Source organism: Gouania willdenowi, chromosome 10 (genome assembly GCF_900634775.1).
Source record: "Gouania willdenowi chromosome 10, fGouWil2.1, whole genome shotgun sequence".
In the NCBI taxonomy this organism is placed as follows: Eukaryota; Metazoa; Chordata; class Actinopteri; order Blenniiformes; family Gobiesocidae; genus Gouania; species Gouania willdenowi.
The window spans coordinates 25,297,495-25,317,672 of record NC_041053.1 but is presented as its reverse complement, the minus strand read 5'-3'; the positions used below and the strand labels follow the sequence as shown (position 1 = coordinate 25,317,672).

At 41.1% G+C, this 20,178-nt stretch overlaps 1 protein-coding gene across 1 annotated transcript in view; it reads right to left on the bottom strand.

Moving 5' to 3' along the window:
- Window positions 1-20,178, bottom strand: part of efnb1 (ephrin-B1) — a 73,629-nt gene that overhangs the window by 31,314 nt on the left and 22,137 nt on the right. Inside the window, exon 2 of the mRNA XM_028459311.1 lies at window positions 11,446-11,723. Coding sequence (XP_028315112.1) covers window positions 11,446-11,723 — 278 coding nt within the window. The remainder of the gene's footprint in view (window positions 1-11,445; window positions 11,724-20,178) is intronic.

Below are 20,178 nucleotides of genomic sequence, written 5' to 3'. Positions count from 1 at the left end.
CCCATGAGTGATCGTGTGAGTCTGTGCACCTAAACCCCCCAGGGAGGATGACATCTCCTGTACCTGCTAACATGGAGGCGACTGAGCAGAGCTGAATGCAGCCAACAGGGGATGGGAGCACTTAAACCCACACAGACAAAACACATGGTGACAAACAAATAGATACATAATGGATGGGGGGGGCATGAAGCGGTGCCTCAAAACCACAGTGAGACACATCTCCAGCTCTCAGGCCAGTGTGCAACACAAGAAGCAGAGAGAAGCACACATTTCCCCCCTATATTCACTAAACAACCCAATCAAAGAGCCCCGCAGACCACAGAGAAAATGCTGCTGATTGCATCCTAATACGCACAAAGCCGGCATTTTGACGCACATATACAAACATGCACATACATGCACTGATTACATCCTCTCCTCCTGCTCCTCTCTCCTCTTTCTGTATCGGTTACATGGTAAAGCCACGCTGATCAAGGATCAGTGTTTTTTTGGCACGGGGTGCTGAAAGAGTTCAGGAGCTTAACCTTTAGCTCGAGATCGGAGAGGGACCCCGCCACCCCTCCTTCCAGCACAAATAAACAGCTACAACGCAAAAATGTCTGGCAGACTCGAAACAATTTCCTGAAGGATCTGTCACAGCACAGGAGGGATAAGATGAGTGAGAGAGAGGGAGTGAGGGGGGGGGGGAATCCAAGGAGGAGAGAAAATAGGTGGATGGAGAAAAAAAGATTGAGTTGCCAAGAAAAAAAAAAAGCAAAAGCGAGCACAACTTAAAACAGAGAAAGAAATTGGACCCTTGGGTTTGGAATGAGGGGGGGTAAAAAAATGTTCCACCGAAATCATCAAGTCAGCGCGAAAGAAACAGAGATGCAGAGCAGACTGAAGTAAAACACATTGATTTGAAGACGTGCAGCCATCCATCCATTCATTCATGAATACATCAATCCATCATGGCACGCCAGCACAAACTTTGACAGAACACACACTATGTCTCCAGTGAGGATTACTGCCTGAAAAATAGCTCTGGTTGAGCTGAGTTACACTTCTATTAAGTGTACATTAGCAAGCACACAGGCAGCGTTTATTAGGTGGGCAAATGTGTGAGAGAAGAAAAACGGATGTCTGTGAGTCGACTGTGTCTCTTTGTGTGCGTCTATTTACATGCTCATGTGAGATTATGACTCTCTATATACTTGAATGTGCTTATGTGGCCCTGTGCTTATTTATGCCCGTGTGTTTGCGCACGCACGGACACACACACACACACGCCTCTTGTGTGTTTGTCTGCTTCTGTTACTGTGTTTGTGTGCCTGTGGTCGAGCTGGAATGGAACATGGACATTTTGCCACTGAGCTGAATTCATAGAAACGGGCTGGGTCCTGGCCTGCCGAGCAGAATTTAGAATCTGTATTTATGCATTGGACGACCACAGCCATCTCTATCACCGCCTTGCGATTCATGTTGTTTGCCTCGCTCACTGCTGATTCTACTCAAAAATGGCTCACGTTTCTCTCTATTTGCACTTCGTAAAGTGGTTCACGCCATTTCTGCTTGATTTTTATCAGGCTCGGCTCATGATAGCTGACCATGCATGGGTTATTTTCCACAGTCAGGATGGGCCATTATTGTAAACATCCTTTTTTTTTTTTTTTCTTTTTTTTTTTTTTGTTTTAAATGTAAGCAGGTCTAGGCTCCCATTCTAGGAGGACTGAGTCATTTCAGACTGTGCCTTGCAAAAGACAAACCTCTATTCTTCCCGGGACAGTGAAGCAGGATTGCAAGCTTCATCTGACAGGCAGGCAGCTGTGATTCTGGCTTAGCTATTGGCTAAAGAAGAAAGACAGAGTGTGCTGTTGGCAAAGTACATGGCAAACAACCTCAAACATCTTTAGATGGAGAGCTAAATATGCATTTTTCAGAGTGTTTTAAATTATGGGCTTTCATAGTTTTATCTGGAGAAGGTTTTTTTTTTTTTTTTTTTTTTTTTTTTTTAAATAATTGTCCTAAACAACTCACAAAGCCGCTTGTCTGCTCGCGTCATGCTTTTGCCTTTCTTGAAACTTTTTGAACATGAAAAATCCTTTTCAGATGCGTAGATCCCTTTTCTTTTTGTACTATAACACATTTCACAAGCTCTCCAATAAAAAGCACAGGGATGGGATTACAGCAAATCAGGAAGCTTCTTTGAACAATTGAAAAAAAATCACTCTTAGACAAAAGGTCTCTTGGCAAATGAGTTTGAAGAAAACAACAAAATAAAAGAAAAAGAAAAAAAAAAAAAGTCTGCTGCGGTCTCCTATGGTCTACGTGCTGAGACGAGAGCCAAGTTATCGGTTGACAAAAAAAATTTGTTGTACACACACTTCCCACCGGACTCGGACACAAACACTTTGAAACATGAGAGCGAAATCATTGTGGAAGAAAATGTGGTTTAAAGCAAAAGCGAGGGAGGGTTGACATAGTAGACGGTGAGGCCTCGTCTAGAAGATCAAATATTCTAATAAGATAAGCATGGAGCACAGCCTTGGAGGGATGAGTGTCTGCTTTTGGACGGACTAATTGAGATGAATACATGAATATATCTGCTTCATCTTGGGTTGGGATGTAACCAATGGTTACTGTTCACTTGTACAGCCACGTGAACCGTCCCTCTCTGATAGAAAAAAGTAATCGCTCACGCCCCTTCCCCCCCCAAACACACACACACACACACACACTCTAAACAAACTCCTCTGCAATAAACGAAAGGCAATAACCAGCGACAATAACGCTGTGCCTGCTAACCCTCTCTGAATGAAATATCCAAAGGAGAATGAAGCCTGGATAGATTTGCAACGCAAGCACAAAGTCATATATTACACTGGCACTCTAATAAACACAGGTTATAATCACTCACAAGAGGGGTAGGAGAATGTGGTGGTTGGGTTAAATCCCCTTATCCCCAGTCAGGCTGTTCCACCAGTGCTAACCTGACCTATTAGCATGGTTTACTTTAAAAATGAAATCCGTTACGGCTTACTGATTAGCATGCCTGAAACTTAAGTCAGCAACAGTTACGACACCGTAATTTTCTCTTGAAAATTCACAGTAAGTCTGAATTCTCAAGAATATATTAAGAAAGCAATTTCTCATGATTCTCACATTGAGCAATTTAAACTTGCAACATTAGACAGTGTTTCTGGATGTTACATGATTCTGATTATTCCCCTTTTATGATTTATGTTTTAAAAGCTGAGCTGGTTTGCAGACTGTTAAAAAAAAAACAAAGTAAATCTCTTGACAGCTATTACTATGTACAAATTTAATATGCGATCTAAAAAAAAACCAACAACAACAAAGCACTTTTTGCTCTCTAGCCAGTAGACGCTTGCATGAGAGACCACAATTAATGATAATAAACACACAAGTGTCTCATTCTCATTCAATTATATTGTTTCTGTTTTTTTTATGGCAGCTGTTCCTGCACCTAAAGAAAAGCATTCAGTTCTGGCTTATCAATGTTAAATGCTGTATAAAGCATATTTGCATTTTTATAATTTCGCTATTTTATTATATTGTTGTTGTTTTTTTATACAAATTTTGTTTTAATGCACCAGAATATTGACAGTGTTTGTATTTCTTTGTTCGCAGACCATCTTTTTGATTGCAATCATGTTTGTTTTTGCCTGGCACTCACTGTAACACAGTGAGTGCCTGCGTGGGAGAACACGTGTGCACATATGCTGGAGTGTTTATGTCTTTTGAGAATGTAGGGCAGGGAAGGATCTTGTGCTGCCGGGTTAAGGATTTCAACCTTGACCTTCAATTCCCTCAAGGGCAAAGAGGAGAAGAAACGGACTTACAAAGCACAAGAAGAAACAGTGCGTGTGCATTGTCCAAGTGGAAAAGCAAATGCCTTTAGGGAGGTTGGGACGTAAGGAGTGTGTAGGCTGTCGAGCAAAAAAATAAGCATGAAACAAAGATCCTATGCTAAAGAGCTTATATGTTAGGATTAAAGTTCAAGAGCTCTACATATCACCATTAGGTGTGAGAGCCACAGGAAGATCCTCCAGCGGTGTCAAATCAAATGCACTATTAGCACTACTTTTCTCCAATACTGTGTCAGAACCCTTGATTTCCGTCACTTGGTGTTGCCAGAACAAGCCGTCAACTGTCGTTCCACTGGATTTTCTAACAAAGTCAAGGACGCAATGCATCGGGAATAAAATCACCGCTCTTGTCCTCCAGGGGTGAAACAACGTGCTCTGCAGCGGCAGTATTCTGGTGGGGAAGTCAGTGTGTGTCAGGGTTCACGATGGTACACAGCGGATGGAGAGTGACAGCTGTCTGGACAGATCAGGCTTATCCGACTGCTATGCAGGAAATCAAGGAGAGAAGAGAAGCACGTGACAACAGGTTTCCTCTGTTCACTGCCTCATGGCCGTAGCCTTATATAGAACAAGCCATGCTACTACTTTAAAATGTACAATTCCAGCAGTCATGCCACATTATCTCAACATGGGGAGAAAGAGGGATATTTTTTAGCTGAAGCTGGTGGTGGTGTCTTAACCCTCCTATTATCCTCAAGTGTTACTAACACTATTTACCCTTGGGGTCAATCTGACCCCCAGGGATATTTGACTCTAGGAAATTTTCAAAAAATTGTTGACCAAGTTTTTGTGTCAGGCACTTTGTTTATTTTTTTAATACATAAATAACCTGTTGATAATGAAATCTTGAGCCATTCTCTAGCGCCACCATCAGGTCAAACTTTATTTATCTTGAAAATCTTTCATCCAAATCTTTTCTAATTTGGGGAGCACATGAATGACTCTCACAGAAAAAACCATATTGTTTGAGTCCACATTCTCTTCTACGTCACTTTCACTGTGAAAGAGCTGTTCCAAAACCTCATTGACAGTAAACCTTTCCCTAGAGGAGAGACAAGTTTTACACAGCTAATACAGCATGGGGTCAAATTGATATGCAATACGTAATCAGCACATTGAAAAAAAAAATATTTGTGATAATTTTAAGCTTAATCAATTGTACCCATCATATTAGGAAAAGTCATAAAATATGAAGCAAAAAAAAAAAAAAACAAAGTCAACTATTATTTTTTGAATGATAAAGATGAAATGGGTCAAATTGACCTCAAGGATAATAGGAGGGTTAGATGACTGTCTGTGTACATGTAAGAGAGCATGTGTGCCTCTTACATGTACACAGACAGTCATTCCTTCTCTCTCGCTCTCCACTTCTGTTGTTGATTTTCTCCCCATTATATTTCCTTTTTCCTAAAAGCCTTCCTGTCTAAATTCACTTCTCCTTTCTCCAGCCATTTTACTCACAAACAGCTCATTCGATATCCTGTGTTTAGACAACGCAATGAAATATAACCAGTTTGTTCACTACGCCGGGTGTGTGGGAATAGATGCAATGTATGTGTGTGTGTGTGTGTGTGTGTGTGTGTGTGTGTGTGTGTGTGTGCGTGTGCATGCATCGGGTGCTGATGGACAGCACAAGCTGGCCCAGGTCTGGGGTTTAGATCAGTAGAGGGTTATCATTACAGACCCCCTGCTGGGTTTCCGTGACCCCTCGGCCCTCAGCTTTGACCCCAACAGCTCCTGTCAGGGCCGGGACGGACGGAACCGAGAAGAGGGGATTCCCTGTGGTGACAGCAAAGCACGGGATACATAAAAAACAAATAGACACACACACACACACAAACCATTTGTTGCTTACTTTACCCCACACCTTCTGTTGGTTGTTCTGCCTAGTGCAGGAAAGAAAGGACGTAAGGATGAGAGCGGGGGTAGGGGAGATGAAGGAAAAGACAAGAGGACGGGGGTGCTTAAAAGAACGACTGTTAGAAGATTCAAAGGAATGTCCACTCCCTACACATTTCCCTCTTGTCTCAAATGGTGTCTGCCACATTTAACCGTTAATCAGCGTAGATAAGCCAGGTCTTTATAGGCCCAGCAGATTTACGCTGCTCTGTTGGCGGCTGGACTGCATTCCCAGCAGAGAGATAGGATAAGAAACTCACGTCTTCTAGGTGAGGATTAAAGATGGGATGGAGGGGCTTTAACACTCAAATGCACCTAATCACACACAGACAAATACACACACACACACACACGCACACACGCGCACACGCGCACACACACACACACACACACACACACACACACTATAAACAGTGTGAAAATACAGGTAAAGCCGGAAAAGTGTGTACCGCAAAGGCCATAAAACACGAACGTGTACATCCACTTGTGCTCATTATCTACATGACAGAGAAAGTGTTTCGCTATGTGCGCACACAGGCTGCAATTAAATAAATGCAACACAAGCTTCCGATTGTAAAGGACAACAACATTAACATAACACAAAGACAAACACTACATCTGATTACTGCTGACACAGAAATGCAACAGCACAAGTGTAATAAGGATCCAACACCATGCTGGAACTTGCACAAGCAGCCGATCCCATGAAGAGGATTTATACTAGGTTTCAGTTATGAGTTCACAGTCTGAAACACTAAGAAAACAGCACAAAGCAGTATTGCTCACAATTTCAGAACTGAAGTTGCTTGAAATTTGTTCAATAAAAAGCCAATCCAACAAGAAAAGTGAAGTTGAGTTTTTTTTCTTTGATCACAAATAAAGTTGAAAAATCTATGATGTAATCAGGAGACAATATGCTCAGCAGCTGGCTAGGAGAAACTTTTTATGGCCGCCAAAAATGCCTGAGGTGTTTTCTAAAGATGTGGGTGGAATAAAACTCAAACAGGTTTTCTCAAAAGTCTGTCCTGGGCCACGAGAGTGCCACCGCCTTCCAGAAAACTGCCCCTTGATAACATTACAGGTTTCCACGAGGTCTGTATATGAGGGAGGCTTTGTAATATCGATAGAACTGATGAAAACAAAACCATATGTGGATATTACTTTTGTGTGTGTGTGTGTTGGGGGGGGGATTTAATTTAGATGAATGGGGAAATTAAAGGAGCTTCATCTCTTAAAATGCAACAATGAAAGAGCAACTGTATTTGTCTCATTGTTTTATGTGAGGAGATTCATTTTTAAAGGATTTTGATGATATTCCGAATTGAAAAAAGAACAACTAATTAAGCCACATTCGAGGCAACAATATTATCTTGCATTCTTCATTAGTGGAGATTTGTAGTGCATGTTTGGTTTTGTTTTGGTTTTTTTTTTTCATTTTGGCTTAATGAGCCTCTGTAGATTTCCAAATGTTCCAGGCATTCTTTGGCATCAGGCGGCTCGTCGCACATTATCTGAGACGCAGCATTTGTAATGTCAGTATCGTCCCTTATCACTTCATAGAGTTTCAAAGAAACAAATTCCAGATGCAGCAAAAGATCTGGGACAAACATTATGCTGTGAAAAAGATCAAAAAACAACATCAGTAATGCTGTTAGGAAACATGTTGAGAGTTGTTTGTGGAACAGAAAGATGTTAAAAATAAATGAATAATAATGTCTTTGTGCAGTCTGTGCATGGGATTTTTGGGTTAGGGACAAAAGTACAGTAATATCACGTTATTAGGTTACATATAAAACGCAGAAATCAACAGTTCATTAGTCATGTTCGTGGAACCTCCACCCACTGTAATTTTAAAAGCTATAAACAAACAGGTTCATTGCACGGGAATGAACTGTATATACATGTTCTTTACATAGAAATACACTAGATGTGATGAAATGGGCTAAATGGGCTGGTGTGGAATGCCTAAATCACATTGGTGATGAGTGGCTATGAGCTTTCAAACAAGCCATTTCAAAAACTCCTACGTATCCCTCTGCAGTGAGGCTTTATTGGAGAAATCCTTTTTAAAAGAATGAAATTGCTGCCTGGAAAGTTTAGTGAGCGCCACTCAGGATCAGCTCGGGATTAGTTTCGTGATCCAACCTTGAGTTCTGTGACTTTCAGGGAAACTTTTAAAATGAGGAAGAAGTTGGTGGATGAAGATGTAGGATAAAAGGATATCCACAAATCTACTGAGTAACTTCCTTCTGGTACAATTTGGATTATAAAAGGTAGATGAAACTTTTTAAATTATTACATTTTGTTGTTTTTTTTTTTTTTTTTTACACTAAGATAAATAATGGCTCTGTTCTGGTCAGCTCTAACCTTCTGCGCCGTTACTGGATTGACTTATCTTTCTTTGGCTTTAGATTGTGCTAATGATACGGCACGCTGGGGTTCAGCAGGAAAACCAAAGCATATTTGAGTTACTGCAGTAGATATGATCTCGAAGAGGAAAAACGAAAAGGAAAAAACCTTAACTTTGCAAATGTTTTTCCAAAGGGCTGCTCATAAAGACGTAAAAAATATGTTCTGGAGAGTTTTCTCATTTAGATAAATGTCATTGCAAGTTTGAAAGGTTTTTTCTGAGAATGAAGCAAACCTACTTTATCTGGAAGTGGAAAGAATGCCAACAGAAAGCCGATCTTATACTCAGAATTTCAAATACCTTATCTTGATATTTAGATGAATTATATTAGGAGTGAGAATTGTGTGTCAAAGATTAAATGAAAGTTGAGTGTTAAGCCCACACATACGCCTCGCATGGCCCCAGAGGTCGTACCTTCTGATTTTCAGGGAACCACATTTGACACAAGTAAGTACTCAATAAACATGGATTCATCTTCTCTGCTGCATTTTCAGTGGATTTAACATTTTATTAAACTGAATGACTGCTGCCAAATCAAATCAGAAAGTATTCAGCGGGGCATGAGAATTTGTCAAGATCGTAATAGAAAAGCAACTAGAAGCTTTGCTTCATTAGAAGTGATGATAGAGATCATTCCCGGAGTCCTGCACAGGATCGGCGTTTCTCCTGGGAGCTACTGCTAATCACAGCTTCCCAGAGGCTCAGTTAACTGTTTATTGGGTTTGTGAGGGCCAAGTTGGACAAAGACGGCAAGGCTCTCTCACTGTGGAATGCAAAGACGGTTCTACTACTCTATAAGGAATATAAAAGCTCAAAGCATTCTGACATAAATCAGCCAGGTGCAGTCTGCTGATGTGAAAATATGCCACTTAACTTTATTGACATAAGATGCATGAATTACAAGGCTGATGTTAAAATGCTACACATTTGCGAGCCATCTGAAATTTACTGCTGAACCCTCCCAAATCTGGAGGTCACGTTAATTTAAAAGAGGAACAAAAGCTGAGTTGGGTTATACTCTTAACTAGGGGTGACCAGATAACACATCCTTGTGTGTTGTTATTCCATCCGATACAATATCTATCAGTGTAAATCATCAATAATTTAATTAATTTTTTTGTAGTGTGGAATGTTAGAAAAGGCTTCATCATGTGATACTACTTAAACAGAGAACAATAACAACAGCATGTATAAGAAACTGAGTCATTTATAATTAACCAATGCGTTACATTTTAACCTTAAATATAAGAATATAGTACAATTGGATAAAATCATTAAAAAATAAATTTAAAGATGTTGAAAAAAAAAATCTAATAAAAACAATCCATGTTATATCAGAGATTTCAGATGCAGGCGGTTATATCTGATATCAATATCAGATTGGGACACCCTTAATTTAACTCAACCTTACGAACCCTCAAGCAGAACTGCTCTTTGGAGACATGACATACTGTAACTTTTTGATATTGTAGTTTCCCAGCACTGTTATTGAGTTTGGAAAACTATCCATGCAATAAATGTATATTTTTTAGCAAAAAAGAACCTCAAAAAGAGGGTCTATATTTCACCTGAAAGAGAAATGCTATAAAAAAGTTATAAAAAAAACAAATATAACAACTCAACAAGCTTTAACCATTTAAGGAACAAGATGTTTTAGCTAGTGTCGCTAATTAACACATTATTCTACAGGGGGGAAAAAATGTGTAAGCATTGTCACTTGGTAGAAATTGACAGTAGCTTCATTGTTTGGTGAAGCCAAAATTGATCACAGACATGCTGCTATGTATACCACTGCAGTGACGTTCTAAGTTCTAATCTACCAGTCGGACAATCAATATAAGGAGTGCTCTATACTTTCCTGAAAAGGTGAAATGGCTACCTGCACTCGATTCACAATAGAAGTAGTGAGCATCCCAGTTCCACCATATAGTTTGATCAGGAAACTTTAGTGCGAATAATAAAACCTAGGCCATAATAGTGGTTGATTGCAGATGATTATCCCATCCTTCTAACCCACACTAATCACAGCTTCTGCTGCTTCATGTCACCACAGTAACAGTCAGCGGTTGATTAAAATATACAAAATCACTTGTGAGAACTTCACCTTTATGCCTCAAATGTGCAAAATAACTGCTGCTGATGGCCAACTCATACTTTAGGTTCCAATGAAAGTTGCATAGAGGTTTGCAGCTCTAGAGTACAATGTAAGGAAGTGGAATAAAAATTATGTTTGGTATTTGTAATTGTTGGATTCATTATTATTAGTTTAAGAGTTTATTAGTTTAGTTGTATTGTTTCGTCTTCCAAAAACCATGTCTGATCGTCTGCATGGCAGAAATAACAAGAACAAGAGCACTCAGAGCGCAAACCTCCACCAAGTGCCAAATGTCCTCGTTGCCAGATATTGGCATTTGTGTGGCTCAGTGATTCTGATCATGGCAACATGATCATTCACACTTTAAAGGCTCGGAAGAGATTTCTATCCTTATTAATAACAATACAGTAGGTCCAAATGTATGAAATAATTGTGATGAAATGCACAATGCACATTGATTGATCCACATTAAACTATGTGAGGTAATTAAAGAATTACCTCACATAACTGGGTGAATTTCAATTATGAAACGAGATATGATTTTTTTTTAATTTTGCCAATAATGAGATATAAGTATTTTGCTTTTTTTTTTTTTTTAAACTAATCCAGAATCAGTATAGTGTATTGATCCAGATCTCCAGATTTTTTTTTTGTTTTGTCAAAATCCATTACAAACTTAATCTTGCGATCAGACAAATAAATAAATAAAATATGATGAAAATATGACCTCCTTGGTGGAGGTAATGAAACTGTAATACATCACTAGTGTGATGGCTTTGATATTACCTTTACAACAGGATTTGAATAAATCTTCTTGTTGTAAATCCAGATATAATAAATTTGTGATTTTCTTTGGTCCTTTGAGCTTTGTAAGCTATAGTCTTACATACAGAAGTCGTGCAGGGTGGCCACTCTGAGTCTTGTAATAACATGGCCCAGATCCATCTGAAACAACCTAAAACCGCGGTGCCTTGAGCATGGCATGTGACATGCAGTTGTTGCTATGCGGGGCCACTGCAGCATGTCATTAACATGCACTTTTACTAGTTAACTCCCCAGATGTGACCATGTGTAACCCAGCCAAGTGTGAAGGACATATTATGACCGAGATTGTTCAGTATGGATCCATAGGGTTGAAAAGCTAAATGTAAGCAATAATGAGAGAAACTTACAGATGATGTAGTAATTGACATTCTTCTTGAACTCCAATCCCATGTAGTTAGGGCTGAACTCCTGGAATTTGATGGTAAACTTGATGTCTTTCTCTGGCTTGTTACAGGTGATGAGGATGTACGGGTCGAGGACTGTGCTGCAGCTTTCAGCCTGCTCCCTCTTCACCAGATACAACTTGTAGTACTCATAATCTTGTCCTTGGTCTCCTTTGGGACAAATTATGTCCAGCTTGTCCCCGATGTCTGGGTAGATCACCAGGCCTTTCCCAGACACAAACCTAAAGATGAAAAGCAAAAGATAAATGTCACTGATCCGTGGACAAAAAAAAAAAAGATGTCTGGAAATGCCGACATAACTCAAGACCAGTTTATACAGACATAATGCCTTAAGCTCTGAAAGTTATGGGTTTAGATTTGTCTGACACCTGCTTTGAGGTTGCGCGTCATTAATTTGATTTAAAACAACACACAACATGCAGTAACTTGACATTTTTGACTCGAGTTGAGGCACACATCCTCAAGAATTGCTCCTCTTACTCAGATCTGAATCAAAGCACATGGAAAAAGTTAAAAAAAAACATCCAACACAAAATGGCTGCCCTAGAAATGACTTCAGTTGGGATTGATTTTACTCATATTTTCCAAGCTAGGGATAATACTTGTGATTTAACGTTATTGGTCCTCTACTTCAGAGATCTGTGTTTTCTGGACAAAAACATTGCAGGGGTCAGGCAGGAGGTTAAGGCTTCCGGGTTCATCTTCTCTTCTTCCATGATCATTGGCTCGAGGATTAAGATAATCCATCTGGCCTTACTGTACCTCTCCACCTCTCTCGCTGCTGCCAACTCAATCAGATCAACTCTTGTTCTCTTTTATTCACTAAAGGTAGGGAACAAGAGGAGGGCCAGTGTGTGTGTGTGTGTGTGTGTGTGTCTGAAAAGAGAGGGTAGAGGGAACTCTGATTATTTGCAGTGTGTGCGCGTGAGCATATTTGTGTGTGTGTGTGTGTTAGTCGGTCAGCAAAATGGGCTGAGTTTGCGGTCTGATGGGGCAGGGTGGGGGGGGCAGACGGGCTGAATCATTGTTCTGGACTTGTTTGAGGCTTAAAATGTCAGCATGGTTCATCTCTGCTGTCCCAGTTAGCCAAGCATTAACCCAGACAGCCGGACTGACCGCGGGTGTGCGTGTGTGTTTGTGTGTGTGTGTGCCTGTGGTCGCAGACAGTGAGAACAGCAGCACGGCTATCTGCTAGATCTGCCCATGCCAGCGGATTTAAGCAGGATTTAGAAGCGCGGAATACATTTGTTGTTCTTACTGATCCCTCACGTTTTAACAAGACATCAGGGGCCGGGCCCCTCTTTCTCTTTCTCTTCCTCTTCCTTATCTTTCTCTCCCTGTGAGTTTCCCCCTTATTTATGTCCCCGTCATTTCACCATCACACACATCATTTCACCAATAAATAACTGACTTTTCAGACAGGCTGTTGAAATGGAGGGCCATGATGCCTCTTGAAAGAGGCTGATATAGGAATGCATAAGTGTAAGACATTCAAGGGTGACTCATAATCGCCAATCCTCCTCCTGTGATGATAATGTTAAAGACTGACAAATAGACAGCCATTGTGAAGAAAGATAATTTGTGAATAAGACCCATTTTATGGGGGAAAATACCCCCAATTAAAATGATTGGATTAGCATTCACGGCCATTCTTCTTGGACCAAGGCATTACTGAATAAATGAATCCATTCACAAAAGAGATACACGCGAAATGAAATTTGCAAAGATGGTAAAAATCCTCTTGTCAATCCTTGTCATCACTCAATTCTTTTTGGGTGAATGTGAAGTCATAAAAGCATGTGCCAATGAGGGCTGATATATGCGTTCCTTGGAGGCGGGTGGAACGTTATTTCCATGCTATTGTCTGATGCCGTTGGGGGTGAGGCAGGGGCCCGGGGTGAGGGGAGGGGTTGTGCTAATTCAAGGGCCGATAAAAGAACACGGGTTATGCTTTGTCCTACATCTCCAACAATTTGCTCGTTTTCAACAGCACTACTACATGTGCTTGTGCGTGCTTACTCATACTACATTGAGGTTAGGAAAGGCGGTGTGATATTGTGACAAGTGTCAACTAACATTTTTTTTTTTAAACTAAATGTGTAAAGGTGTGTGCAGGAGTGCATATTCACCTCAATACATTATTTTACCTGGGTTACAAATTATCACAAGCCGTGTTTCCATTACCCTTGGAAATGTCCAAAATCTAAATAACGCAATAAAAACTGAAACACCTGAATTTTGGGGGGAAAAAAACACTCAAATATCTCAAAAGAGTTTTTACGCTCATGACATGAGGAGGAACTTCAGGCGTTTCAATATTGAAATGTGTTGCAAAGGCACATGAAAACGCGCAAATACAAATCACATCACAGGACGTGACGTACATGGTCAAGTGACCACTGCTCTCCAAATAAACATGCCACGGTACGTGTAAACAGAAGAGGAGAACAGGACATTTCTTAGCATTGCCATTATACTTTAAAATTATTACTGCCACATTAGACACTGAACAACAAAGGAATACAGAGTGTCATAAGGAGGTTTTGAGAGTCAAGCTTTCTGCAGCCAAGTCTCGTGGGACGAGATTTCACAGGAGATATTACGAGGCTCCTGCCCAAAACAACGTTCAATGGAAACATGTTCAAAGCGCAATTATACTTTGTGAACATTTAGAAATATCGCTTTCATTTTGCGAAAATCTGTAATGTAAACCCAGCTATTGTCAGGCGCATAAAACAAAGGTTTAAAGTTTGACAAACTGAAGAGATATAAGTGAAGATTAGCTCACATTACTATGCATCTTTAAGTGCTGTTAGGTTTGCCATTTTGGTTAAGATTAGATTTGGTAAGGCTTTGTCTTCACAAATACGGCCATACAAAGTTTGCACGTGATCAAACATATGTTGCCATGAACGCACACGCACATGACGCCAGGGCACATGCGCATGTGTGTATGAAGACACAGAAACAATCATTTGCTAATTGGATCTACAAGATGCATCAGTGAGGCATAAACAAGTTTCCATGGCAACATCAGGCTTTGTTGACCACCCCCCCCACCTCCTGCCCACCTTCTCTCTGTTCCCTCATCAACCCCCCCACATCCCCAATCTCAACCCCCTCCATTTCTGCACTGCAATCTCATTCCGCTTTGCTTTATCCTTCCCTCTCATTCACCTCTTCAACATTTCTCTCATTCTGTTTTCCTCCACAACCCCATCCCCTCCGTCCTCCCCCTCATTCTGCCTCTCTCGACACACACAAAAAACACCTACAGAAAAACAAGCGTGTAGCCGGTGGGGTGGGGGGGTGGGGGGGGGGGGGTGGGGGGGGTTATGCGAGGACAACATCCAGGCAAACATCACATCAAGCCCAATATTCTTTTAACTCAACAAACTCTTGGTTTCATGTTTTATTTGGAGGATGACTAATGTCAACTTTGTTTTTCAACAAATTCCAAATACTGTAAAAAAAAAAGTATAAAAGCTCAGTTCATACTATAACAATGAGGCTTCCACTTTGCACAATTTTCTTTCACACGCCAATTGTTACTATCAAAGCAAGTTGCAGCAATTTAGATGAATAATTAAGATTTCCCGACTAAAAAAAATGTGCTTTATCTTAATATCCCTGAAGGATATAGTCGCAAGCCGGCCCCTGTCATTGATTCAATTTTCTGAAAAGACCTCAGAGTTGGCGGTTAGATAGCTATCCTAAGTGAATTCTCGGCTTCTGTTTCCCAGCCTTTGTTAACTGTCTGCTATAATGAGGTTCTGGCTGCTGTGGAGGTCTGGAAGCGCCATCGCAGATGGGAAAGAAGCAACATAAAAGAAATAGGGCAGCAATTAGTGTTTAGCCCAGTTTAAAAGCACTCCACTTGGCAAACTGCGGCCCAGCTCCAGTCCAGGATGTGAAGCTAAACTGGTGGGCTGAGACTTTGTCTCCTGTTTGTCTCTCTCTGTTGGCCTAATCAGAGCCACTCTGGTGCAACACAGTCATGCAATGGAGAGGAAGAGACAAGTGACTGAAGATTATTGTACTTTGGAAGAGGTCGAAAAGGGAAAAAGAAGGTGAAAGGACGACTGAATCGGATCTTTCATTCATTTTGTCTGGGGACTATGGAAGACCTGTTGATGAAAGAGGTTTGAGTGCACAGAGGAAGAGCTGTGCCGACACAAATAATGTTTCTGGGAAATGACCCTGAATGTTCAAGCCTTTATTCCCTTCATGTCAAACGAGGTGGATCTCCCTGAACCAAACAAAATAAAGAGAATCATTTTCAAAACAACCAAACGAGGTAGATTTTGTTTCATCTGGATAGCTCCACAGTGTGCTCAATCCTGTAAAGAGCTTATACAAACAGGCCTACACTGTAGCACCGAGAGAACAGAAAACAACCAAGCAAAAAAGAAAAAACCCCCACCCCCCCACCATTCTTTTTTTTTTACATTCCATTGGTGAATATGAGCACATGATCTCACATATGCTGCACCACCACCACTACCACCGCCACCCTCCCCTAACACACACACATACATAGATGTTAGAGCACACAAAAGCACTGTGGGGTGCATCCTGGACCTTCCCACACCAACTTCCCAGCCACCCCTATTCAAGCAATCTGCCCTGCCGACTTTCATATAAAACGCTGCCTACACGAAGGCCCACTCAAAGCCCCTTGGAGAGCCTCTAACCACCACCTTCCCCCATGTTCTCCACCCCCCGTCCAGTCAACTCAACCCTCTGCCCAAAGCGCTGCACTGGCAGGCTGCCTCAGCCTGCTGAATGAATGGATTCCAGTCACAGGAAGTGAAAGCAGAAAAAGGCAAAGGTGGCTCTTATCAACGGAGTGGTGTCAAATTGATTTGTTCCTCTTGAGCAACAGCAAGAATATGTCATACATTATAATTAAAACCAATTATTGCCTGCTACATAACTGGGAAAAATTCACCTCTGCTATAGCAGTAACTTAGTGGCAGTAAGTGGCTTATCTTGATTTCACTGGGTGTTTTTGGCTTGATTTTTCAAAATAAACATCACACATTTTGTATGTAAAAAAAAAAAAAAAACACATCAACATAATCAAATTGCTGCTAGCAATTTACTCTCCCTGATATAAATTTGGTAAAATTAGCAACCCAAGAGAAGTGGTCCACATTGGCCACGGTTACATGATGTTTTTTAATTCGGAATTATTAAATCATTTGGAATTAAAGTGTTCTGCTTCTTGTTAACATGGAAATGGTAATTCCCGAATGAGGTTTACATGGAAAATGGTTTGTCCGGCTTTAGGTAATTCCACTTTAGGTCTGGGGGTTGGGAAGGCTCTGATTGGACAGGGGGAGAACGTGAAGTATCACGTCTATCAGGAAAAAAACAGACAACCACACATGAGAACTGTTTTCACCTTTATTTTGTTTGTAGTTTTGAAGCAGCAGCTCAACAAAAACACACGGTTTCAGTTTGGACCACGGAGCGGAAGGAGATAGGAACTAATCACCGGTAAAAAGCCCAGTAAATGTCTGGAAAACAGTCACCAGGAATAAATAGTTGCTACCTAGTAAAGATAGTAGCTCTAACAACAGGTAAAATGATAAACTTGGTAATATTACAACCTGTACAGCAGTACAGGGACGCATTTACTCCGTCTCCAGGTCCTAGTGCCAGCCGTTCGGTTAAGCCTGTTCCGTTTACCGAGGTCCGTGTGTGTTTAATAAGTCCGTGTGTGTACGTGTGAAAGTCTGCATGTTTATGCCTCCGTCCATCCACTCTTTTCATTATATCCATGTCTTTTAAGGCTCTTATTAAATAGTCTAGGCTAGAGTCAGGACCGCCGCCATCTTGGATTATGTCATCACCGGCACGTCATTGCCGCAAGTCGCGCATGCGCGAAACGATACAAATTAACTTAAAGCAGTGTTAACCAAGCTAAGTGTTTACAAAAGAGTAATTAACTAATTCGGAATTAAAAACAGAATAAACCAGCCACCTAATTCGGAATTAACTTTAATTCAGAATTAAATTAGCATTAGGAATTATGTGTTTACAAAGTCAGGTTGAAGAGGAATTAACTTTTATTCCGCTTTAAAAAGGAATTAAAGCTCCCATGTAAACGTGGCCACTGTTAGTTCTTCTGATATCAGCCTTTAAATTACAGTAAATAAATTAATGATACATTTTAAAGACCAAAATGTTAACCTTCATATTCTAATAGAAAGAACTCAGATTGAACCTATTGCCTGTGAAATCTAAAAGTAATTCCCACATGTGCTTTATAACATCATATATAAATAAAGCAATCTGGAAATTTAACCTGAATAATTTCCCTGAGGCAATGTTCATTTAAAACATTTGTTATTCCATGCAAAGTCAATAAATATGGAATATTTTTGCGCTAGCAGAGAATGTTGGGGCCAAAAAAATATTCTAATCATTTGAATGAAGCTACTGTACATGCTCTGTTGGTCACACAACAGAAACACTGGAGAAGCAGTAGCGGCTCAGATGATTTTGCAAGAGTGATCACGTCTCACATTTGAGAGAGGCACACATCAATCTGTTAGTATGTTAGTACATGTCCGGACATGTTTGCTATCGCTATAAATTTGTCCTCGACTCCAAACTGTGAAAAACTGATTTGAAAATAATCACCTACTCACCAATTCACTTACTCGCCATTGTCGCGAGTAGGTGAATTGGTCGTCGACCGGTTTTCCTCAGGCCTGGGGCGCGACCCGTGTACTTGTATACATAGCTGGCTTCTGTCAGGCTGTCACGGGGGCAGATGTTCTTAGGGAGGCTTGACTATAAACACACACACATAAACACACGCCCTGTAGTGTACACACTCCGATTTCCTCACATTTCAAATCTGGTAAACAAGCCGCCTCAATGCCAGTGCAGCCCACACACACACATATATATATACACACATGCAAACACACACAAAGACAAGCACAAGCATCCTGAAATTAAGGAAAACAAGAAGGTCCATCTGGCATCAAAATTGTTTACTAAGCAAGACAGATTTGACCCTTATTATAGAAAAGGACAACAAAACCATGCCAACGGGTGGTGGCATTGGCTAAAGTTTAAACTCTATCCACAGCTGCATTTGAACTCCAGACTTGGCAACAAAGACTTGCCGAACAACAGAGAAAGCTTAGAATTTTTCCCCAGGGCCTTCCTCATTAGAGTGACATAAATGACAATGTCAGAGGCGAAAACGACAGACAGACTATCCTGTATTCCTTCCCACAGAGAACAGTTTCTGTACGTGTGAACACAGACACCTACTCTCTCACAGACAAACACACTTTGGCCACAGTTAACTCAGTCAGCAACTTGGCATGCAGTGTAGATTACATTCGGCATGACTCATAACAGTCACACATGGGCGACTTCTAACACAGACACAAGCGAACGATGACATACACTTCACTTGTTCACCAAACAGACTCGGTGTGACTGCCCTTCTATCAGTGTCAAGTGAAGAGCCAACGTCTCACCATCTACAGTTCTAATGAGCTAACAAGATGACACCCAGATGGCCTTGAAACAAGAAGGATGGAAGTGGATGTTAGTTGACAAACAAGCTGAAAAGAACCGTTGAGCAAAAGGAGTGTCAGAAGTCATTTGGGAGGAGAAAGAACATAATCTGTTTCTTCTTATGGCCTCTGTGGTTTCTGTCTTAGCCAAGACCGTCCCTCCATAACAGCAGGAGAGTTAAGCAAGTATGTGTAGATGCGGTTGTGATTGAACGTCATCCACAGTATCGCTAACAGCAGGAGAAGGCGCAGACTGTTGCTTTCTGAGTTTCCACTTATTCATCCCAGAGCTCGGGGAATGAGTTTATCCAGCTGGAGACCTAGGAGGAGAAGGAGAAAAGGAAGGAGAAGTAGAAGGAGGAGGAGAAAAACCTACGATTTGGTTTGCCCGTGTTCGAGGCTTGGGTCAGCTTTTATTCTGGGGCCACTGTGACCCAAATGCACACAAGCTTTCCCTATTTCCTTCCTTGGCCATCACACAACACACGTATGCACAAATACACAAAACCAGCTGTCTCCCATCATCACAGAGCAACCACAGATGGGCTCTCCATGCTCCGTAAAGATCTCTCCACAGGCCCAGTCAACAGTCGTGGCCAAACCCGCCTGGCCTCAGCCCACTGTGTGCGTGAGCTCATTTCTGCTCACAGATATTATACATGCATCCATGTACAGACATCATTGGAAGTGTGTGTGTATGTTAGAGGGAGGTCTCTGTGTGTGTTTCTGTGCCAGGTGCATCAAACAAGCCAAAGCTGGTGTGCTTGGCTGGTCGCAGAAAGAAGCATCCCTCTGGACTGAAGGGCTGCAGTGCAGATAGTCAAGAGCTGGACCAGGATGCAAGACCACAATCAGCGTCAAGCAGAGCGGGAGGAAGAAAAGCAAGCAAACCCTCCCTGAAGAACAATAATGGGCCCTCACACTCACTCTGATTTTGTTTCAACTCTTCTAGGGAATAAACTAGAGAGAAAAAGGATCATAACCATTATCGGTCTGACACAGCTTTCTGTAGTATTACAACATGTTCTGTTCTGTATCTCAAATCCAATCAATAGTTCTTCATAGCCATTTCACCTGGGAAAAAAAGATTGTAACTTAATTAAATGTGCAACTACCTCGCCATGAGGGC